This window comes from Protopterus annectens, chromosome 10.part0, assembly GCF_019279795.1.
Source record: "Protopterus annectens isolate FY-2018-M chromosome 10.part0, PAN1.0, whole genome shotgun sequence".
NCBI lineage: Eukaryota > Metazoa > Chordata > Ceratodontiformes > Protopteridae > Protopterus > Protopterus annectens.
In genome coordinates this window covers 723,070,947-723,096,456 of record NC_056744.1, presented here as the reverse complement: position 1 = coordinate 723,096,456, position 25,510 = coordinate 723,070,947, and the positions used below count along the sequence as shown (strand labels likewise).

Genomic DNA, 25,510 nt, shown 5'->3' with positions numbered 1-25,510 from the left:
TCTTCTAACTATTTACTGATCTATCAAAGTACTCTTATAATTCTCTTTATTTGATGTATGTGTACCAGTCCTCACCATTTAAGTTACTAAAAATGAGATGAGCCAGATTGCAGAAAATAACACTCACTGTACTCTACTTATGACAGATATAGTTCGATTGGCAGTGGCACTTTCTTTTTACCAAAAGAGAATTTTGACTACAACATTGACAACTGGGGCAGGCATGGTTTCTAAGATCTAGACAAAAACAACTGTTCAGTAAAGGTCGCTGCTAAACAAGACCAGTGAAGAAAACAAATGTAGTCCAGCGACCAACACAGCAGCTCCAGTATGTTGTTGTGTCTGTCTGCTTTTCCTGGTTAGGGGTCGCCACAGCGGATCTCTGGTCCACTAATGATTGGCAGTAGATTTTTACGTGCCGAGTTGCCGGCCCTGATGTGCACAACCTTCAATGAAGGTATGCCCATTCACGCATGTCTCCACACAGAAGACGCGCTAGCTGAGAATCGAACAGGACAATGTATTACTGTGAGTCGACAACGCTACCGCAGCACCACCACCGCAGTAACTCTTTAAACAAAACAATTATAATAACACAAACCAAACAGACTATAAAATAACAAGTGCTTTTGCGGTGACTAGGGCCACTTTTTCAGATCTAATTAAAAAAACAGACTCAACAAATTTTAAATCACGTAGCCTATCACGGATACCTGAAAGGTAACCGGTCATACATAAATGGATGCAGTGCAATTATCAGTCTAAATTATACTATTAACATTCTTCAGACTCAAACAAAAAGAGTATAATTGTACACATCAACACTGTTTTAAAGATGTATATCAAACATGTGAATATCTCGACTCTCTGTGCATGACAGAAGTGGAGGAAAAAAAAACTATTTTGCATATAATATATACACATGCTGCTCACGCATTCTCCTTCTTATAAAGTAGTAAACATATGTAAACAATTAAAACCTAAAGAAATACTGGGTACTTCACATTTCTTTATAATTGATTATAATAATAGTGTATCGTAGATTAAAGAGTTTATACCTGAGCTGCTGTGTTGTTTGCTGGACTAGATTTGTTTTCTTCAGTGGTTTCTGAGATAACAGGAGTAAACCCACATAGAGGTGAGTACAGAGAATGCACAATATACTGAGTGAGCAGATGTCAGGATGGGATTGAACGGATTACTCTAGAGTCAGAAATATACACTTGACAATGATAGCGGGGTCTGTTTCTTCCTTTAGCCTGGGGATGCTACAGAAGGAATACACAAGCTGTAATGGCAGCTGTATTGCCGAGCTTTTACTCCATAGTAAATAAGTGAATGTTGACTCTGGATCTCTCCACAGTCATTCCACAAGCTTTTGTAACAACAGAACATTATACAAGAGCCTATGCTATACATCGCACATGCCCCTGCATTTTGATGAAGTTTCGGATATTCTGACAATGAGTGATGATATTAGTGGCAACACAAAGAAAAAGGGTATATATTATAAGCACGAAAGACCTTTTCAGCGAATACGAAAACAGTGACACATATTGCGCGAACCGCGAAAACACCCAACGCCCTAAACCGCGAAATTCAGAATCTGGAATCGTCATAGTTGGCCAACCCCTCCTCCCGCTACATACTACCTACCCAAACAAAATAAATAAACCACATACGTACAATAAACAAAGCCCTACTTCTAACTCTACACTAAACCTTGCATATATTACTATCTATGCACTTACCTTAACCCGCAGCCCTAACCCTAAGGTCTGTAACTATCGCACACTTACCTTAAGGAGCTATACCGCAGAAGGGCCAGCTATGACTATTCGACATTTCGAATTTCCCGCTTCAGGATGATCGGGGGTTTTCCCGGTTCGCTGAATACGTGTCGACGTTTCCGTATTCATGTAAGTGGACCTTCATGATTCTAATAGGGAACCAAGGAAAAACTGTAAATAAAAAAAAAAAAATCAGGTTTTGAAGGGGTCACTCGGGAATTCGTGGCATCCCATTGTTTTGACCCCAAAACTGGGAAATACCAAGGAATTTGGTACAGTTGAGAGGTATGTTGAGTCCCAAGAGGTCAAAGCTCATGGTCTTGAAGCCAGGGACTTGAGCATATTGTATCTCATGTAGGCTGCTGCTTACACTCCAAACTCAAATATGAGTTCAGACAGGCAGCTGAAGAGAAGTGACAGGGAGTGGAATTGTAGATTAGGCCGGAGAATGTTAGGTTTAGGGAACTGGAGGGACATTGTAGGGTTTGATAGTGGGAAGAAAATCTTAGGGTTAGAGAGCAAAAGGAGAATTTTATTATGGTTAGGGAAAGGTTAGGGAATTTAGGTTTTGGGGGATGAGCTTTAGGAATAGGAAGTTAGGACTCTGGTTAGCAAATTGGTGGAGATTTTAGCATTAGAGTTAGCTCTGGTAGGGTTGTACAATTTCATATGGTTGTGTTTTGTTAAGAGTAAGTAGTTAAGGGGCATCTGGGTGGTGGGAATTTGAAGACTTGTTTTTTTTGAGCAAATGGCTTTGAGCAGGTGTGTTGTAAGCTACTATTATATGAACAGTTTTAGATTAGATTACTCAGTACCTGATGTTCTTCGTGTTTCACTGTTGCAGTCATCACATTTGGGGTTATCTGCCTGCAAGTAGCCCTCAGAAGGCCTGAATACCAGAGTCTTGGGATTTCTGCATTGCATGCTGTTGCTTCTTCCATGACGTCAGATCATCAGGGGTCTAAAACATGCAGCGGATGCCATTACATCAGTCTTTCCTGCCATGCGGTGCCCAAAGCAGAAGCAGTTCGCAAGTGCCGGTCAGCCGACTCCTGAAATTTTCGTTTTCGAATTTCAGACCTGAAGTCTTCTAAAAGATGAGTATCCCGTTGGGGATCCTTTTTTTTTGCTCTAACTGATGTCAGAAAAAATTAATAATTGTCTTGCCTGTGGAAAGAAAAACCTCATAGAGATTTTCATTTTTACTGTGTCACCTGTTTAGGCCCAGACCACGACGTCCCTCACTGTCAGTTTTGTGCCTTGTTCAATGCCCGAACTGTCCGTCATCTGGCAATTTTTGTAGCTAAATACTTTCGCTCTCGATCTCCGTACTCCCAAATGGTGTCGGTAAGCCATCCGACTACTGATCTTCCAAAAAAACATAAGGATAAAGACAGACCGCATAGGTCCAAAACTGCTGACAATGCTACCATTAAGCTAGTCGCCAGTCCGCCGGTACTCAGTGAGGTGATTTTGCAGCCCCTGATACCCGCTTCTACAGATTCACAGGCCTCTACTGAGACCCATTAGGAGTCCTGTATGTCGCGAGATGCTTCTTTGACTATGGAACCTGCAGATGTCTCTACCTTGGATGGGTCCAGAGCCGCTGTGCAGGCACCGGCTTCTGAGGGTGTATTCAGGCCTACCAATTTTCATATTAAACTGACGACTTTATTTCAAACCAAAATTACCGAATTTCTCCAGGCCTAAAGTTCGCACTACACCTAGGAAACGGACAACCAAAGTGCATTCTCAGGCCCACAGGCCTCAAAAACAAATGATTAGAATGGCTGAAGACTTTATTATCTTAATTAGGGGAAGCCAGCCTTCCTCCTCAAAGAGACATAGAGCTGATTTTCCTTTGATTCTTCTGATCAGGAATCTGATATCTCTGTTCCTTCTGACTACCAGGACATACCCTTATCTACCTATGAGGATTCTGATGCAGAGGATTCCCTTTCCTCTGCTTCCCCTCCAGAAGATTTTTCTTTTGGTGAAACCCTGCATACCCTTAGGGAGCATTTCCTCTGGGAAAGCCAGGACTTCTCTCAGTCCAAAAAGAGACCCAGGGATTTTTTAAATCTGCCTCAGCACAGGCCTCTAGCTATCCCTCCTGTTCTGGAGATCGTAGATGCTTTTTCTTGGAATCCAGCCTTACCCCCCGATACTTTGCCTCCAGCTCCCAGGAAACCTAACAGGTACTATATAGTACCTGACTTTCATAAATTCCTTTTCAAGAATCCTACTGCGGAATCAGAGACCATTTCCCAAGGACCAAAAATGCATTACGGCTACTACTGCCAAGAATGCTACCCCTTCTGACAGGGATTCTAGGGGTTTAGACAGATGGGGTAAGAAGGTATACACCTCTGCTACTCTGACCATTAGGGCTTTAAATTGCCAGTTTCATATGTTAAAAGTATCAGCAGCATATTATGGGGCTAATTAAACAGAAAATGATGTTGATTCCTGACTGTGCAGAACAGAAAGATTTACAAGAGTTAATGCGTTCTGCTGACCAATTAAAATTCGTGCCTTCGCCATCTCAGCTCATTATAATACTGAGCCACCACTCTTCTCTCATCCTCTGGTAAAATAGTTCCTTAGAGGGCCTAAAAATTTAAGACGCCCCAGGAGAGCTCCCACTCCAGCCTGGGTCCTTAACTTTGCATTGGAAAAACTTATACTTCCCCCTTTGAACCAGCTGCTACAGCAGAGTTGAAATTCCTCTCATGGCAAACAGCTTTACTTCTAGCCATCACTTCAGCAAGAAGAGTGTCTGAACTGCAGGCCCTTATGGCAGTGGAACCCTTCATTATCTTCCATGCGGACAGGGTTTCCCTCAGGACTAACCCATCTTTTATGCCCAAGGTGGTGTCTAGTGTGGCTTTAAACCAGTCCCTTCATTTGCCTACTTTTTTCCCTAATCCTCATAATAAACGGGAAAGGATACTGTATTCTCTAGATGTAAACTTACAGCTTAGATTCTATTTGGACAGGACTAAGCCTCTCAGAAAATCTGACCAGCTGCTAGTCAGCTTTGCAGCAGGGGCAGAGGGGAAGGCCATTTCAAAGCAAACCATTTCTAAATGGATAGCACACTACATCCATTTCTGCTACAAGCACCATGGAAAACCTACCCCACAGGAGGATAAGAACACATTCCACTAGGGCTACATCTACCTCTACTGCATTTCTCAGAGGAGTCCCTACCAGGGATATCCTGGCAGCTGCAACCTGGAGCTCTGTACACACTTTCACCAAACATTACCACTTGCCTGTTTTTTCTAAATCCAGAGCTGGATTTGCCACAGCAGTCTTACAGGGCCTGATTGCCAGTCCTAATGCTTCTTAATCTACCTCCACTCTTCCTTAGCTTTGGGAGTCAACCCAAATGTGATGACTACAACAGTGAAACACGAAGAGCATAGTACAGTTGTGTACACTTACCATAAATGTAGATATTCGAATGTATTCACTGTTGCAGTCCTGGTTGCCCTCCCTCCAGCCCCCTGATTGTCTTTGCTTTCACCTATCCTTTTTAGTTTGGCATATCTTATACTATGTGTATTTCCTCTTTGCTGCGGGTGTTCCACACCATATAATTGCTTCTTATTTTGGGGGCATCTGACATCTGGGGCAAGAAAAACTGATGTAATGGTGTCGGCTGCATGTTTTATACCCTTAACGTCATGGAAGAAGTGACAGCATCCGACGCAGAAATCCCAAGACTCTGGTATTCAGGCCGGCTGAGGGCTACCTGCAGGCAGATAACCCCAAATGCGATGACTGCAACACTGAATACACTCGGACATCTACATTTATGGTAAGTGTACACAACTGTACTTTCTATAGCAGTTCTTAACTGAAAAATGGGTGTTTTTTTCTTTGAATGTTGGTTTTAGTTTTTTAGAGAACAAATCGTGGAATGTACATTTTTTTTCTGCTAGAGTTTAGTTAATAGCAAGAATTTCAGTGTTACATAGTGAAAACAGATTCATCAGCTTCATCGGCTTTTTTTGTACTCTTCAAGACTGTAGGACTGTAGTAACTCATGCCTCTCACTACCCATTCATGAACAGGCCACTGAGACATGGTTTGTCTACAGCATAGAAGAGGCTCATTATTTGGGGAGTTCAGCATGCAGCAAGGAGCAGAGCACAGATGTGTGTTTTCCAAGACAAAAGAAATGCTATTTTTTTCTGTTTGCCTCTTTGGTACATTAAGCAAGCAAATAACCTTTGTGTTTCATATATGTGCTTCTTTTGAGATTTCGCAAATGTGTATTTTGCGATTATGTCTTAAATGTTTCTTATGTTTGCTGATTCTGAATGTGTTTGCTTTTCACTTTTTGATTAGGAAGACCCAATAGAAAGGCATACTGTTCCTGAAGTGCCAAGAGAACACTTTGGTCAAAGGCTTCTGGTAAAATGTTTATCTCTAAAGTAAGTGTATTTCATGTGATTTGTTTTCTTTAATGTATCTATTAACTGACCTTTGTTTTTTTAAGGCTGTTTTTTTTTTTTAAAACTTACACTACTTTTGTTTCCTCAAGGTTTGAAATTGAAATTGAACCAATTTTTGCAAGCTTATCATTGTATGATGTCAAAGAAAAGAAAAAGGTAAGAATCCATGCTTGTGTACTTCCTCTGCTGTGTAAAGGCTGCATAGTTTATGTATTACTTTTCCTGCTTCTGTTAAGTAGATGTTAGTCACTGAATATATGAAAGTAATGTGCATGTTGTGAACTGTACATTAACAGGTTTCTAACAACTGCTGAGAATGCTGCCTTTTATCATGTTTTCAGTGATCTTTTTATAAGTGTGGATGTCAGTGCACTGTCTGGAAATTAATCTGGTTCAGCATTTTACGTACTTGACAGTCTTACATGGTGATAATTCCATTTGATTTTTTTCCCACACAGAAGTGTAATTTTGCATAATTTCAGAAGTAGATGAGATCTAATAGATGTCCTGATTGAAATCAGTGTTGCAGTAATTCAACTGAAGTCTGGCCGGGGTACGAAAGCCTAAACCATCCGTAAGCATATGTCCAGAGTATGACCTTAGCCTGTGATAGTAGGTGTATATAAGTTAAGTCCTCAGACTGTCTCACACCCATCATTCTGGTCTTCGCATGGTCATGTGAATCATAAGCCTTCATGGATTCAGATAAGTGCAACATTAGGGACCTTCCTTTTCTTGTTGATCTGTTGATCTTATTAGATGTCAGCTAGGAGGGGAAAGTGTAGACTGTATGCCTACCGCACTTATAAAGACATCCATTCCCAGTGCCTTTTCTGTTTGACGCAAAGCATGATTACAAATCTTGTTCCATGTGCCATTTCTTCGTATGAAAGATTTTGTGCTCATTGTTGCTAAATGCTTTCCTAGAGAGTCCATGAACTGAAGTGTTTAGCCCAATCTAAGATGGCAGGATCCCTCCACACTTGACAATACCATCTGCTCTGAAAAAAAAAAAAAAAACTCTATAAAGACGCAGGCTCAAAGTTCAGTCTGCTCAATCAGATTCGGGCATACCTGTTAAGGTTGCAAAACCCATGGTACAGCTGATACTTCAGACACCCTGGACCATGACCCCAGTGGAGACCAGTATGGCATCTGAGAACTGCACATCTGAAGCGACTGCTACTACAGCAGAAAAGGGGGAACCATGGATCATTATGTTGTCAGGCCCAGAATTTATCCCTCCCATTTTAATTCAAAAAGAGAGTCTGAGATCTCTGAGATATGTCAGGGGTTGATGTTTCTGCACTTAGTTAAGTGGACATCACCCCTAAAAAGTAACTGCAAAAGACTAAGAATGTTCCCTCCCTAATATTTTAGGGAGAAGGAGTGGATGGATTTTTCTCAGGACCTATTCATGGCTGCTGTGGCTCTCTGGACTCCTCCTTTTGCTACACCTCCGCCCATTCCGTAGAGGACTACTGTGGTGTCTTCCTCTGAGGATGATGGGGCCTCAGATTTAAATGATTATTCCCTAGCATACCCCTCTCAAACCACTCACCTGGACAGATGCTTTCAGATGCCTCCCTCTTCCCTGGTTCCTCTGTGAAAGAGGCAACTTTTGGAGATACTGTTGTGAGTATGATGAAACATTTTAGTGGGAATCTAAACAAATTTCTGACATTTAGAAAATATACTGCAACATTTTAGAAGTGAGCACTCCAGTCTCTTCTGATCCTCCAGTCCTGGAAGCTTTCCTTGATGCTTCTGCAAGTCTTCTGCTCCTGACTTTCAGCCTCAAGCCCCCAAGAGGCCTTAGAGTCTGTAAAGTTCCATATGAACTCAAGTTTCTTGCCATGAATAGAGTTGCTGATCCTTCAGCCATTTCTTTAGTCTTAGATAAGCCATCTAAGCTGTTGCTAAGGGGCTTCCTTCAGACAAGGACAGTAGGGCCTTGGACAAGGAAGGAAAAATGGTCTGTGCTTCCCCTACTCTGGCCTTCATGGCCATTAATTATCAGACCCTTATGACCATATACTGTTTGTTTGTCCTTGGTAACCTGACTAAGGCTGTTACTGACATGGTAGGATCATATTCTAAGCAATGGGTTATTTCTTTGGAGGCTCACGCTGCTCTGGTAGCTAGGCATAGCATAAAATGTAGCAGTGATGCTGTTGAGGCCTCTCCCAGAGGAGCTGTTATTGGCTCAGTCATTTTGAGATGTGCATTGTTATGCACTCAGCCTTTCCTTGAGTATTTCAAGGCAAAACTCCTAGAGTTCCCTCTTGACAGGGATCTTTTGTTTGGATGACAGGCAGCTAGCTTATTCAAGACTTTGCAAGAGCAAGGGAAATCCATGAAAGACTGGAGACAAATCCTACTAACCTTTTTGTCCAGATACCAGAGATTTACCCTGCCAGGCCCATTTATTTTGTCAGAAAAGAGCACAAGCATTCTCTGAAACACAGGAAAGTACCCAAGGAGAGGTTTCAAGATGCACCTGAAAGGGGCTCCAGAATTAGGTGTCTGTCTTCTTCCCACCCTCCACCTTTCCAAAAGGGTTACTTTTACTATTCCAGGTTGAGAAATGAACACAACAGACACGCGAGTGCTCACCATCATCAAACGAGGATACATAATATCCTGGAAAGAACTCCCTACCTTCAGAGGCATGATCTCCCCCCAACCAGCTGTACCAATTTTCAACTTCCATCAGGCACCATAGAGCCAGATCTCTGTCTGTGGAAGAGGATTCTACTTCAGACTGTTCCTGGTACCATGAAAAGAGGGATATTGGAGACCCATACTTGACTTTTATCAGCTCACACCTTTCTCAAGGTACCCACTTTCACAATGCTGTCTCTTCAGACCCCTCTTCCCTTTATCCTTTCCTGGGCTTTCCTAGTGTCTTTGGACATGCACCTGCATGTTTGCATACACCTGTCTTGCAGAACATTTCTGAGGTTTTGTACTGGCTCATCACATTTTCAGTTTTCTGCTTTGCCATTCCCTGCATTTTCACAAAGTGCCTAGCTCCAGTAATATCCTTTTGCAGGACTCTGAATACAGATATTTCTTCACCTAGATCATCTGTAAATCCAGGCATTGTCACCTCAGATTGTATTACTTCATCTCAAGTTCACCCTCACCCTCTGCCTGTGAAGTCTTCTCTACAGTCCACAAAGGACTTAGTTTTCTTGGGTTGCAGACCACGAACAAAAAACACGCAGGCCTTCTTGCTCCAGGGAATTTGCAGAGTCTTGCATCTTGCTTCCAGTTTCTTAATTATCCAAGTTTGCTCAACAGGGAAATTCTAAGAGCATTAGGTTACATGATGACAGCCATTCCAGCGCGACCACTAGCTACCCTTCCAAGATGCAGGCTCCATGTCAAGAGTTGCACATGGACTCCTTTGATAAGGCTTGGGGGGGGGGGCATGACTAGAAATTCTCATTCGGAGTTGCTGGCAACCCAGTCTCAAGATAGAACACATCAGCCTGAAGGAGATGAATACTCTCATTCAGGTCCTACAAGTAATCTCCCATCTCTGGAAACCAGGACTTCTAAAGATATTCTCAGACAAAAGTCATGTGATATATAAACAAACAAGGAGAGACAAGATCCTACCAAATGTGCCGATTGACTCAGATTGCTTGGGACCTGGCTGTCAAGGCAAACATGTCTCCAAGTAGTTTACATTCCCTCCCAGGGTAATGCCCTTACAGACTACCTCTTATTACCCACTGTGACTTCCATTTGGACAATTGCAGATGATATCCTAATAGCTGTGGATAACGGCAAGCTCACATGAACTGTGTTTATAGATGTAACCAAAGCATTTGATATGGTCGACCACTCACTTTTCCACATAACATCACTAGACGATGGTATACATAGCAATGTTTCCTGTTAAAATAGACTCCTCCTCCTCCACCTCACCCAGAGTTCCCTTACTAGAAGGTGTTTCCCAGGGTTCAGCTATTTCTCCTTTACTTTATCTATGCCAATATCTATGTTTGTAGATGTAACCAAAGCATTTGATAAGGTTGACAACCCACTTCTCCACACAGCACTACTAGCCAGCAGTATAAGCAGCAGTGTTTCCAGTTTGTTTCTTGACTTTCTCTCACACACCACATTTATTGCTAATATTGGCTGTTCCTCATGCAAAGATCCTAACTAGAAGATGTTTTCTAGGGTTCAGTTTTTTATCTCTTACTTTTGTCTGTCTGTGCCAATGGTCTATCTTTAAACATTCCCCATCTTCTTCTTATTCTCTACACTTTCTTATTCTCTACACTGATGACATTGTCATCTACAAATCACATTTGTCCCCACATACCATTAAAAAGCTACCACAACAACTCCTGTCTCTTGTCAGACTGGATTAGTTCATTAAACTACTTCTAACTCCCCTCCTCCAAAAAAGACAACTCTGTCTGGAACATCATAAAAGCTTAAGATCTCTTCATCTACCAAAAAAATTTCCACCAGAAAATCGGCCTCCTCTACAGACACAACTACTACCTTACTCCATATTCCCGTCATACCCTTGCATCTACCTTCCTTCTCCCCTCTCTCTTGTACGGTGCTCCCCTATTCTCCAACCTATAACTCGGACTCCGTGCTAAACTTGAGGCCTGTTACAACAAAATCTGCAAATTTGCAACCAATTCTAAGAACTCTTCCCATCGCTGTCGCTCCCTACACACCCTAAACTGGCTAGAGCTCCACAGCCACCTAAAGTACCTACAACTTACAACAGCCCACAAACTCATCTTTAAACCAGCAGAATGCCCCTCTCTTGCTAAATCTCTAACACCCTACACACCTACCCGTACCCTGAGATCCACAGGCCAAAAACCTCCTGCATGTACACAAAACCATCCACCCAACTGGTAAACTACTACTATCCCACACTATAGCCAAACTATGGAACAATCTCCCCACACCACTACGTAATATACCTAACCACAACAATTTCAAATCCATGCTTCTCTCCCATCTCTCCTCCAAATGGGAATGTCCTTCACATGCTCCCACCTAAAACTCCCACACTACTAACTCCACACCTAAATCATCATTTCTTTGCCTACTTTAACTTAATTCAGAGATCTTGCTCAGAACACCTTTTCATAAATCTTTTGCATGCATGCCTCTGGCCTACCTTACTCATATTCTCAAACTTTCATTGTTTGTTTTTCTTATCCATTGTACCCATAATATTGTTTTCCTCTGTAATATTGTTAAGTTGTCTCTATTCGTATGTATTTGTATGTCTGTTTGGGGCTTTTCCCCTCGGGTCTCCACTGAAAAAGGGTAATTCTTACCCAGCTGGACCAACCCGGTTAACAAATGCAAATAAATAAATAAAGAAATAAATAATCTAACTTCACTATCTTTAACAATTGTAATAATCGCCTATTCATTCAGTTGCTTAGTTCTCTGGCTTGATCAGAATCCAAACTTTCAAGTACAGTTAAAATACACCAAACTCTTTCCTGGGCTTGGACAATCTTACATTTTTTACTACCATCTGGATGAAAGGCTGTTAAGAAAGGCAGATTGTTGGTTCAAGTGGAATATGTATGTCCTTTAATTTTCTCTGTCTTTAAGATGATATTTATTTAATTACTCGCTTACTTTCTTACTTTTTGTTCTTCGAGTTAGTCCCACTAGGCTAGTAGTGTCTTTTCCGTGGAGAGCAGATGTGCTATAATTCCATACTACTAGGGGAAATTTGGCCAAGGCATTGGGAAACTTCCCCTGCTGTTTTCGATAGGTGCCATGGGATCTTTTAAATCCACCTGAGCTACCAGCAACTTGAGCTGATGTCAGTTTAACAAGTCATCCAAAAGATGACACACTGTGTAGTGCAACACCCTTCCTTATGCTGCACTGAAGTGTCAGCAATCTTCTCTACCTGCAGTGGGAATAGAACCTGCAACAGATGAATGTGCTAACTGCTGCACCACCGACACTGCTAAAACTCACTTCTCTTCAAGCTGTAGCTAATAAAATGCAATGTTTCACCTCCCTTGTTTCTAGAAGAAAACATTTTATTCTCAAAAAAAAAAGGCAAACTGGCATAACCATTTTATTTATTATACTAAATTTTATTTGGTTTGTATTAAAGAGCAGAACAAGAAAAACAAATAAAGATTAAATCAGTACTCACAACAGTATCTCCTCATGCTCTAAATGACTATGAATTGTTACATGAAGTAAAACACTTTTTGGTAATGAAAATGTTAAGATCTTTAAGAACAGATTGTACAATCATTACAGAAAAGCCAACAATAAGAATTGTTTTTGTAACTATCCAACAAATATTGCCATATTTATGGGAGAGTGTTACAAACACCTGTTTTGTAAGAATATGCAATCTTACACAACTGTTGTCACAAAATGCTTTCTAGTTCATTTGCAGGGATATGCAACTCTCTTTTCCAGTGCTTCACATTGAATAGTTTAATTCCACTGGTTAGGAACCCAGTATGGTTCTAATGTTACATAGTTCAGAGTTGCAAACCTATGGCTAGCCCCAAAGAGACAGAAAGCCCAATCAAATTCAAAAAATATTCCTAACATTTGATTTGACCTTCCTAGTAGGAAAGTATAGTAAGTGTTAACTACGGGACAAAGCAAAATATATGAAGATTAACCTATCCACTCTGACCAGTTATCCAACATTTTTCTGAGGGAGAGAGAGCAGCCCTTCTTAGCCTGCTTGGTGTCATACAGCAGTTAAACTTTTCTAAAGTGTGACATATTTGTTTCCATTGGTACAAGTGCCAGCAAATCCCCTCATATGCTGCTTGCCTACTAATGACCAAATGCTTTAGAGCCTTAGCCTTATTAGACCAAAGATCCTTATAGATTAAACTGGCCCTACCTCTGATGATTGTATGCTATTTCTCAAGGCGAGGTTGACATCTTTTTTCCCCTACAGAGCACCTCGTTATCCCATATTCCTTTAATTTGGCAAAATTCCTCCCACAAAGTTGCAAAACTCTTAATTTTTTCAGGAGGGATGTTGCCACTTGCTCCCAGCACAGAACTGCCTGGAAGATTCCCAACCTCCTCTGCTCCACCCCAGTGGAGCGGGCAATCTCTGGGTGATGCCATATCATGTCTGTTGGTCAAATTCCCCAAGACATTCCCGCTATAAGCAGTTCTTCCTCATATAACTTTAGGAGACACACAAAAGATAACTGCTTAAACATCACTCCTTATCCAGATCTTCACTGACTTTAATAAAACAATGGAGTTGAAATGCTAGGGCGTAGCTTTCAATGTCAGGTGCCAGGATCCGCCACATAACACAAGCACTCAGGTCACTCCAGAACAATACAAATATGACTCTGTCATTGTCCATGTTGGTGTGAATAACCTGAGGCGTACCTCCCTGGACTACATGAAAAGAGACATGGAGGAGCTTTTTGATCACGTAGCCCAGGCCGGTATGACCCTGACCCTGAGTAGCATCCTGCCCTCACCAAGAATGATACCACGGTATACAGAAAAAGTTATCAATTTCAACAATTGTCTAAGCTTCTGGTGTCATTCAAAGGAGATCCAGTGTCTGTCAGCCTGGGATGACATGCTTGACAAGCCACGCTGCTTCGCTAGAGACTGCTTGCACCTGTCACCCTTACTGGCCAAGGCTCTTGCCACCCCCATAGTGCCTTTTTTTAGGCAAGGCTCAAAAGACAAACCCACCGCTGTAAATAGCACAAGTAACAAAAAACTGAGGGTAATGCTACTCAATGCCAGAAGTCTAAACCTCAAAATGCATGCACTCGAGGCACTCCTCAGTATGGAGAAAATCGATATATGTGCAGTAACAGAAACCCGGTTTAAGGCTCCAGAGAGTACCCCAGCACTACCAGGCTACAACTCATACCATACATTTCAGCCACAAAACCTGGACCGAAATACAAATGGCGGGGGAGTATCCATATTCATCAAGGATACCCACACCTCCAGGTTAGTGGCACAGCACGATGCTTCAGACATCATCCACTTGCAACTAACAACGGACAAAACTGCCATTCAAATTATAGCTTGCTACAAATCACCCACCATGTCCCAGGCCCCCACTCCGCATTCCTGGAAACACTGGGAAACATAAAGGTCCTACCAAACACCCTGATATTGTGTGATTTCAATTACCCAAACATTAACTGGGAGAACTACTCAAGTATGAACTCCCTTGCCCAACATTTCCTAGAATTTATAAACTCAAACGCCCTGGATCAGCTGGTCAACACCCCCACCAGAGGTGACAACATATTGGACCTGGTCATCACCAACATGGGCGACCGGTGTTGCACACTGGATGTCAGCCCCTCGTTGGTTAGATCTGACCATAAACTTAATTACTCTGGATATCCTCATTCCGCCACCACCCCCAGTCAAAGAAACCACCGTGAAAAACTTTTCAAAAGCAAACTTCACGTTACTTAAGATCGAGGTGGGAAGTTTCAAAGCCCTCATGCTAAAGGATAACGCTGTCCAAGCTGCAAGATCCTTTACTAATGCACTCTACGGGCACCTACAAGAATGCATGGATCATGCTATCCCAAACAAAACCAAGACTCACTCCTCCAAGAAAAGGAAACCAGTCTGTTGGACCCCTGCCATAAACAAGCTGTAGAATAGAAGGAGGAAATTAGTACAGAAAAGAGTAAAATCCCAAGAAGGGAAGACATCCCTGATCAGTATCAGCAAGAAACTACGTTCCCTCATAAAATCATCCAAGGCTAGCTTTGAAAGAAAAATTGCCATGGACTCCAAAGATAACCACAAGGCATTCTTTAGCTATGTCAAGAATCAAAGTGGCAACTCTCAGATCTGCTTGGAGTTAGTGTAGAACGGCACAAAATACACTGAATCGACCGATATAGCCAACATCTTGGCAGACAGTTTCAGTGCAAACTTCACCCCCCTCTCATCCTCAAAAGGGCCCATAACTATACCAGAAGAATGTAGTGCCCCTGAAATCAGACACGCAGGTTAAAACAGCCCTCTTCAAAGCCAAAAACACAGCATCAGTGGGACTGGATGGTGTCCCAGGCTGCGTCCTACACAAGCTCAAAGATTAACTAACCCCTCGCATAAACACACTGTTTAATCTCAGCCTCTCCACTGGTTATGTGCCCACAGAGTGGCGCACAGCAACGGTTATTCTGCTCCACAAAGGTGGAGCCACAACGGACCCTGGGAACTATCGCCCTATAAGCCTGACTAGCTTGGTCTGCAAAGCTATGGAGCGCATCATCATGGATCTCATTAACAGAGACATTGGGAACCTCCAAACACTGGATCCTACCCAGTTCAGCTTTGTTAAGGGCAGATCATGCCTCCTAAACCTGGTGGACTTCTTTGAGACAGTTACCAAGGCTATAGACGAGGGAAAGGTGGTCCACACAGCCTACCTAGACCTCGTAAAAACCTTTGACACCATTTCCCACTCTGGTATTATAGATAAGCTCACCAGCCTAAACATAAACCCCTGAGTCACGAGATGGGTTGCCAACTGGCTCACGGACAGAACCCACATGGTAAGAGTTGTGGGAGCTAGGTCTGACTCTAAACCGGTTACAAGTTGCGTTCCCCAGGGCTCAGTCCTAGGACTCCTCCTGTTAGGCATATACTTCTCAGAGGTACAGGCAAGCACAGGAGGACTATGGCTGACCAAGTTCGCAGACGACTGCAAACTAGGGGCTATAATTGACTCTCTGGCTGACACAGATATCCTCCAAAAGGGTCTCACTGAGACAGATACCTGGTGTCAAAACCATGGCCTCCAGCTAAATGCCAAAAAGTGCATAGTCATCCCCTTTGGAAGATGTTTAACAAAGTACCCACAAACTATCACATAGGTGGTAGCCCCCTAAATACAGAAGACATAATAAGGGATCTGGGAACCCAAGTAGATAGTAACCTCTCCTTTGAAAATCACATTGCCAACGTGGTTAGAAAATCCTTCTATGTGGCCCACCTAATCGCCAAAGGGTTTGCATCCAGATTGAAAAAGATCATTGGGCCCCTGTACGCATCACTCATCAGACCCATCATAGTGTACAATGCCCCATTTGGGATGTACCTTACAAGACACCTGCAACAACTGGAAAGACCACAGAAGTACCTCACCAAAAGGATCACTGACCTCAAGCAGATGCCCTATGCAGCTTGACTGAAGAATCTCCAGCTGTACTCTGTTGTATACTGCTTACTCAGAGGTGATCTCTGCCTGACATACAAGGCCATGTCCAACTCAGAATTGATGGACATGCTCCACCTAGAGAAAACCATATCCCCTCAAGCCACATGCTCCAGGGATCTAAACCTCACCACAACAATACATAGGACGTGCTGGAGGGATAGATTCCTGTCCCAGAGACTTCCCATTCTCTGGAACAAGATTTCAATCTACATTAGGCAGAGCTCCTCGCTAACCCTCTTCAAGAGAAACCTTGACGAGTGGATGGGAAACAGAAAGTTTACCCCAGGGATCACTTCAATGGCTCTACTGGACAGAGGCACAGGGAACTAATCTAAGGGGGTGGCGAAAGCCAACACATTCCGGCTAGACTTATAAATGCCTTCGGGCAGATAGTGTAGTACCTACCTATGAACCTATGTGTGGAATACCTACTCCTCCATAACATCTAGGTAGGTGAGCCAAGGGACCCAGAGATATGTCATCCAGATTCCCCTAGTATGACATCTTCCATTAATTCCTGAATTTGTTGCAAAACTGGATGTTGCATAGAAAGTGGTAGATTCCTTACCATGTAAAGGATTTGTGGCAGTATGATAGTCTGAATAGCTCGAACTTTGCCTGTGATTGACCTCAAATTGGTTAACATGGCAACTAAACTGCACACCTTGGCCATCAGTTCAGTTAAATTAATGTCAATTGTGGCAGAAAGTGAAATCCCCAGGTTTAACACTAGATATGTTGCTTCGTTGACAACAAGCAAGGGGCAAACAATGAAGCTTAGTGCAGAATCTCCTCTAAATAATGCCAGACTTCACAAAATTACACCTAAGCCTCCCCAAAAGTTCTAAACTATTTTATGAACTAATTATATACTAACAATGTGACTAAGATTTAAGTCTGTTCTTGCTTTCTTACCTGTTGCTTCCTCTTTCCCCTCCCACGTCATTTCCTTCCTCTATTTTAACACTCACACTCTCCTTCACACTTTTGCATTATTTTCAAATATTTTATTATTATTATTATTATTATTATTATTATTATTATTATTATTATTATTATTGTTATTATTATCATTTGTTGACATTTCTTTACTGGGAAGGTCCACTGGGCTGAACAGAGCCCATTTTCAGTGGAGGCGGGGGAGAAAAGCTCCAATGCAGAATACAACAAGGTAGTTAAAAAACAGTTACAAAACAATATTCTCAACAAAATGATTACAATATTTATAGGAGTCATTTCAATGCCCAAAATGACAGTGAGGTGATGCAATAAGACAAAAATAAACAATGTGAAAATATACAGATTCAAACAGTAATGAAAATAGCTGGAGAATCAAATTAGACTGAGCAAAATACATTGATTTGAGTGTAGAGCAGCTGTAGATTTTGTAGAGTCTAGGGAAAGAGGAGTTAGTGATAGCGTTAGACAAAGTAGAGCAGTTGCATATCAAATTGGAGAGAAAGTGCTTATGTACAGCAATTTTAAATTTAACGGGGTGCTGTTCATAATGGATGGAGGTAAGGAGATGGTTCCACAGTCTTGCAGTAGACCAGGAGTATAAGTGTTTACCTGCGGGGAGATTAGGTTTGTGAACTGGTTTTTGATTTTGATTTTCTGATCTTAAAGACCTAGTGGGTGTGCAGGGCAATCTTGGGGTTTGAAAATTATCCTATGCTAGGTAGATAGTTGAAGATGTTTTAGGTAGTGTGGGAATTCAAGCCATTGGAGATTTTCTAGGGCAATACAGTAATAGGTTGAGTGACTGCAGTTAGAGGCAAATTTGGTGATCTTATTGTAGCATGACTCTAATTTTATTTGGAGGGAAGACTGAAGATTAGTTAGTAGTGGAGCACAGTAGGTTAAAGAAAGAAGTAAATAGGAGAGGGCTAGTGCTTGTTTTGTTGATGGGGAGATGGGAGAGGAAATTGTTATGCCTGTAAAGAAGCCCAAGGTTTTTGTGTTTTTTGAGGTATTAAATTGGATATGTAAATCAAATCTGAGATTGTCGTCAGTTATGACTCCTAAGAGTTTGGTACTAGCTACAGTTTCAATTTTTATTGAATTGAGTGACAAAATGTTAGTCTTGTAATTTGATAGAGGTAGTTTTTTGGGGGGTAAACCGCATAAGTTTGTTTTTTCTTTTTTTCTTTTTGGCATTTAAGGAAAGATGATTTTTGTGGAGCCATGATTCAACGATAGAGAAAGCTGTTTGGGTCTTTTGTTAAAGGATGGTAGGGTTGGGTGCATAGCATACTATAGTTGAGTCATCTGCATATTGGACTAGTGAGGTGTGTGGTAAGGCTTCGTGAAGGTTGTTTATGAATATGTTGAATAGAAGGGGTCCAAGGATTGAACCTTGTGGGACACCAGTATTGTTGAGGAAAGGAGAGGTAGAGTGTTGCCATTTAACAGCATGTTGCCTATTAGAGAGATAGCTATATGAATGTATATATATATATATATATATATATATATATATATATATATATATATATATATATATATATATATGACCTGGTGCTTCTCCTTAAGAGAGGTAGAGCACCAGTTTGGCGAAGGGCCCTTTTTTGTTGATTCTTTTGCTCCTCGTGCTACAATCAGGGAGTGGCACTGGGTGCCAAATGAGCCACCTACAAGCTCTGCAGCACAGTGCTGTCCCCTAGTTAACAAATTATTCCAAATCAAATAAATACATGAGTAATAAAATTTAAAAAAAAATGTCATTAAAACACATGAAACAACTAGAAATAAAAATGTGTAGATGCTAGGAAACTACTCTAATGAGTTAAAATTGATATTTTAAAAATGTGTTACCAGTAAGCTGTTTCATTTCCCTGTTGGATAATTCTTCAGAATGGTAGTATCATAAACCTCTCCAACAAATTAAAAAAAAAAAAAAGGTTGTGATTATAAGAATAAATAATGTCATCAGGAACTGTTATAAAAAGCCTTTATCGGTGCTTAGTTGGCCTATTTTTGAAGCCTACTTTATCATTTATTTGATCATTAAGTCCAAGAAACACAGAGGCAATTAATGCTTGCTGATAACGGTCTGGTTATTCATTCTGTGATGAATATTTTTAGTCTGCTCTCAAGCTAGCCTCCATACTGGTAGTAAGAAAGCCAAAGGCTTTATGCATTCCACTTGTTCTCAAGGACCAACTCCACCTCAGGGAGCCATAGTGATAGTATCAGGAAAAAAAAAAAAGGGATGAGATTTTACTCCAGCCGCTCCACATGTCTTGCTTTCTAGGGAGGACAAAGAAGACCCATTTTGGAGCTTCCCAGATTGAATACGTTTCTGATAGTTCCAAAATTCAAAATGCTGACCATGTAGTGCCTTTTATGTTTTTTTCTTTAAGCTGACATAGGCACCATGGAATAATGGATGTGGACCTCCATATTGTCATAGCTAGGGTGAATAGGAAGTTTGCAATTCTTAAGATTCAGATCAGGGAATTTTATATTACAAGTTCACTTCCTTGACCCTTGGCTCGTCTACCCCCCCCCCCCCGGATAATTTATAAGGACCTGGCTTCAGTATTTGCTTTTTGTAGACAAAAGGGTATTCACGGTTATCCTTATCTGGATGATTGCTTCATCTATTCAGAATCCATGCACGAGCTCCAGAATGTTCTAGACATTACTGTGACTTGCTTTCACATGGATTTTCCTTAAACCTCCAAAGTCACATATGTAATACCCAGGCATGTGCTGTTCCTGGGGGCACTGCTGAATACTAAAGAACAAAAGGCGTTCTTGCCCAAAGACAAGGTTCTCTCCATCCCAGTACTGCAGTGTAATTTCTGAGCAGAATCGAGTATTGGCAGATTTCTTCAGAGTTTGAGTATATCACCTTTTGTATCATGGTGGCTCCTCTGGCAGGACTGCATATAAGTATATTACAGTGTAATTTTAAGGTTGGTTAGGAAGTAAGACCAGTAATAAAGTTGCTGTTGAATTTGAAGTACATGACAAAAATTTGTGTCAACACACCCATTCCCTGCAGTTCCCCATTCCACTGTTAACCTGCATCTAAGAAGAACTGTAGGTTGAGACACACTTGGTTTACTCACCATGAGAGGTACACTTCAAGCTACTGTTAGGCTCCCAGACACTCACCACAGACTCCGCTGCCTCTGACTGGAAACACACATAGTGGGGTGAAGGTCTAGGGCACTTGAGAAATGGTATTCAGGGTGAGGCACATCAGCATGGAGGAGGTGATGGTAGCAATTATAGCTATCAAGGCTTTAAGGCCATGTGGCCACAGGGAACCTTGTACATCCAAGTAGACAATCCCGTGGTAATGTGCCATATCAATAAACGGAGGGGGGGGGGTGTACCCATTCCCACCTGTTGTGAAACGTAACAATGCAAGCATGGGAATTGTGTCAGGAGTCTCACCTCACGGTCAGGTTATTATACATTCTGTGCCAAGAGAATGTGCGTGCAGACTAGCTGAGCAGAATAGAAATGGAACCTCACAAATGGATGCTTAAGAGGTACAGTGGATATAAAAAGTTTACACACCCCTATTAAAATGCCAGGTTTTTGTGATATAAAAAATGAGACCATAGTAAATCATTTCAAAACGTTTTCCACCTTTAATGTGACCTATAACCTATACAATTCAATTGAAAAACAAACAAATCTTGTAAAGGGAAAAATATAAAAATTTAAAACGTACAATACGCTGGTTGCATAAGTGTGCACACCCTTAAACTAATACTTTGTGTGTGCACACCCTTAAACTAATACTTTGTTAAAGCACCTTTTGATTTGATTACAGCATTCAGTGTTCTTGGGTACACACCTTTCATCAAAGAGACTCTGATTATTCCCAAATAAAGTTCAGCTGTCCTAGTAGGATTTTCCTGGCATTTACTCAGTTGCCTGCTACAGCAAAAGCCATGGTTCGCAGAGAGCTTACAAAGCATCAAAGGGATCTCATTATTGAAAGGCATCAGTCACGAGAAGGGTACAAAAACCTTTCCAAAGCGTTGGATATACCATGGAACACAGTGAAGACAGTTGTCAAAAAGTGGAGAAAATATGGGACAACAGTGATGTTGCAAAGAACTGGACGTCCTTCCAAAATTGATGAAAAGGCAAGACAAAAACTGGTCAGGGAGGCTGCCAAGAGACCTACAGCAACACTGAAGGAGCTGCAAGAATTTCTGGCAAGTACTGGTTGTGTACTACATGTGACAACAATCTCCCGTATTCTCCATATGTCTGGACTATGGAGTAGGGGTGCAAGACGGAAGCCTTTTCTTATACAGAAAAACATACAGGCCCAGATAAAATTTGCAAAACAAGACGTCAAGTCTCCCAAAAGCATGTCTGAAAATGTGTCATGTCTTATGAGACCAAGGTTGAACTTTTTGGCCACAATTCCAAAAGGTATGTTTGGCGCAAAAACATTTCGCATCACCAAAAGAACACGGTGGAGCATGGTGGTGGCAGTATCATGGTTTGGGGTTGCTTTTCTTCAGCTGGAACTGGGGCTTTAATCAAGGTGGAGGGAATTCTGAACAGATGTTCTTCGTGTTTCACTGTTGCAGTCATTACATTTAGGTAATCTGCTGGCAGGTTGCACTCAGTCGGCCTGAATAACAAAGTCTTGGGTCCTGCGTCGGTTGCTGTCTCCTCTTCCATGATGTCAGGTCGTCAGGGGTATAAAACATGCAGCCAACGCCATTTTATTCAGTCTTTCTTGCTGCGCAGTGCCCGAAGCAGAAGCAGTTCACAAGTGCTGGTTGGCCAACTCCTGAAATTTTCGTATTTGAGTTTCAGAACCAAAGTCTTCAAACTAAAGCTAAGTACCCCATTGGGGAAACTTTTTCTTGCTCCTTACCGATGTCAGTAAAAGTTAATAATTGCATTACTTGTGGGAAGCAAATACCTCATAAGGATTTTCATTTGTACTGTATTCCTTGCCTAGGCCCAGATCACAACATGCCTTGCTATCGGTTTTGTGCTAGATTTAACCAACGCAGTATTAAGCGTCAGTATATTTTTGCTTCAAAATATTTTGGTGCAAGATTTAATTATCCTGAAATGTCGTCTGTTAGCAATCTGACTACCGGAGTTCATAAAAAACGCAAGGAAAAAGATAGAGACAGACCATCGAGATCCAAAACCGACAACGAAGCTTCTCTTAAGCCAGTCGCCGGTACTCAGTGAGGTGCCTTTGCAGCCCCTGATACCTGCTACTTTTGAGTCGCAGGCCTCTACTGAGACCCATTCGGAGACTGGTATGCCGTGAGATTCTTTGAGTATTGAACCCGTGGATGTCTCTCCCTTGGATGGATCCGGAGCCGCTGAGCAGGCACCGGCTTCTGAGGGTGTTTTCAGGCCTCAACATTTTTATATTAAACCGATGCCAGCAACAAAAACAAGGTCAAAAACAACTTAGATATCTAAAAAACTTGACGCATGAGCCACGTGCTCTGGTCCGTATGCCTAAAAAACAGATGATCAAAATGCCTGAGGATTTAATTACCTTCATCAGGGGTTCCCAACCTCCCCCTGCTAAGAGGCCTGGGCAAGGCACTGATTATGAATCTTCAGATCAGGTTTCCATTTCTTTTGATTCCTCTTCTGATCAGGAATTTTCTATTCCACCCTATGAAGATTCTGATGCAGGGGAATCCATCCCTTCTGTGTCTCCTCCTGAGGATTACTCTTTTGGAGAGACCTTGCATACTTTAAGGGAACATTTTCACTGGGAGAGTCAGGACTTCTCTGAGTCAAAAAAGAGGCTTAGGGATTTCCTTCTTCTTCCTCAGCATAGGCCTTTGGCAATACCTCCTGTATTAGACATTGTTGATGATGTGTTCTCGGAATCCATCATGGCTCCTGATTCCCTGCCTTCGGCTCCTAGTAAGCCAGACAGATATTGCAGTGTTCCTGACTCCCACAAATTTATTTTCAAAAATCCTGCTGCTGACCCTCAAACTATTTCTCAGGGTCCCAAAGGTATAAAGGCCTCTACAGCCAAAAATCCTACCCCTTCTGATAGAGATTCCAGGGCGCTGGATAGATGGGGTAAGAAAGTTTATAAGTCTGCAACCTTGGCAATCAGGGCTTTAAACTGCCAGTTTCATATGCTTAAATATCAACAGCATGTTATGGGCTTACTGAAACAGAAAATGATGTTGATTTCTGATTGTGTTGAAAATAAGAGTTACAGGAATTATTGCATTCAGCAGAACAGGTTGGAAAGCATACTTTGCAATGTGGTTTTGATTTCTTGGAGGTCTCTTGTAGGGCCGCCATTACTGGATCTGTGATTAGAAGGCATGTCTGGCTCAAGGAGCAAAATCTGTCTGATCATGTTAAAGCTAAATTGTTGGATGCCCCTTTGCAGCATGATACTCTGGCAATAAGGCAGAAGAGGTTTTAAAGAAAATGGAAGACAAAGCTTAATCTATGCAGACTGTAAAAGATTTCTTGCAAGTGCAGCCACCCAGGTTCAGTAGGCACTGGCCTACTAAAAATGGGTCCTTTCCTGTGTCCAACAGAGCCACTCAGGGCAAATCCAGGCGCTCAAAAGGCTCCCGATACCAATCACAGGGTTCTTACAGGTCAAGGCAGTGGGGTGCCTCCACCTCCAAATCTGGAGGAAACAAAGCACAACCCTACAGTAAGCAGTCTCATTGACTTTCCTCTACCATCACCAAGCACTTATCTTTTGGCAGCCCCCTTGGGGGGAAAACTAGCACTTCATGCTCAAAATTGGCAGTTAATTACCCAGGACAAGTGGGTATTAAACATATCCCAGGGGTACAGATTTCATTTCCATGCTTTGCCAATTCCAAACGGATGGCCGGATCTGCCACAAAACCAGAGGGCAGAGGCCCAGAAACAAGTCAGGTCCCTCATGGATATGGGGGCTATTCAGCCGGTACCAGAAAAGGAAAAAGGACAATTCATGGCGTCCAATACTGGACTTATTAGCTTTGAACATGTTCCTGGACATTCCAAAATTCAAAATGCTGACTTTACAGCAGCTACTGCCTATGCTAGGCAGGAATGCTTGGTTAGTAACTCTAGACTTAAAAGAGGCATAACTGCATATCCCAATAAGGGAATCATGCAGAAGCTACCTCTATTTCAAAGCAGGTTTTTTGCATTACCAGTTCTCTGCACTGCCCTTTGGCTTATCTACTGCGCCTTTGTCTTATCTACTGTGCCCAGGATCTTTAAAAAAAATGCCTGGCACCAGTAATTGCATTCTGCAGACAAAGAAGCATTCAAATTTATCCTTATCTGGACGATTGTCTCATTCAAGCAGAGGACAAGGACACACTTCTTCAACATCAACAACACCATAAACGAAAACTAGCATGCCTAGGGTACACCATAAATGAAAAGAAATCGCAACTGGTACCCTCACAAATAATTACATTCCTGGGTGCAAGCTTTAATACAACTGCCCAGATGGCTTACCTCACGCCAGACAAACAAAGGCAACTGACAACATACTTCAAACAACTGGCAACAAAAACCCAGTTATCTGCAAGACAAGTTCTGCAGGCTTTGGGGTTCATGGCATCCTGCATTCTACTAATTCCATATGCGAGACTGCATATGAGGAAACTTTAATGGTACCTAAAAAGTTTATGGAGTCAACATGGTCACAGCCTGGAAACAATGATTCCTCTCATTCCTTGCCTACAACGAGTTCCTTTGGTGGGCAGAGATATGTCACCAAAACAAGGGACTGTCATTCACTCTACCCCCCAAACCCTAACTACAGATGCATCAGATTATGCTTGGGGGGGCCCATCTGGCATGGAGATGCATTCAGGGCAAATGGAGCCCAAACCAAATGCATCTGCATATCAACCAGAAAGAGATGCTAGCTGTTCAGAATGCTCTGATAGCCTTCAAGGACTTACTTCATCCAGGACAACTACTGATAAAGACGGACAACACCACAGTTATGTAGTACATAAACAAGCAGGGGGGTACACATTCCTACCCATTTGCAGACTAGCCATGGCTTTGTGGAA

The 25,510-nt window shown here is 42.0% G+C and overlaps 1 protein-coding gene across 1 annotated transcript in view; it reads left to right on the top strand.

Annotated features, from left to right (window-relative positions):
- DOCK7 (dedicator of cytokinesis 7) overlaps positions 1-25,510 on the top strand; it is a 3,076,229-nt gene that overhangs the window by 620,522 nt on the left and 2,430,197 nt on the right. The window contains exons 7-8 of the mRNA XM_044085545.1: positions 6,150-6,235; positions 6,346-6,412. Of these exons, the coding sequence (XP_043941480.1) occupies positions 6,150-6,235; positions 6,346-6,412 (153 nt within the window). The remainder of the gene's footprint in view (positions 1-6,149; positions 6,236-6,345; positions 6,413-25,510) is intronic.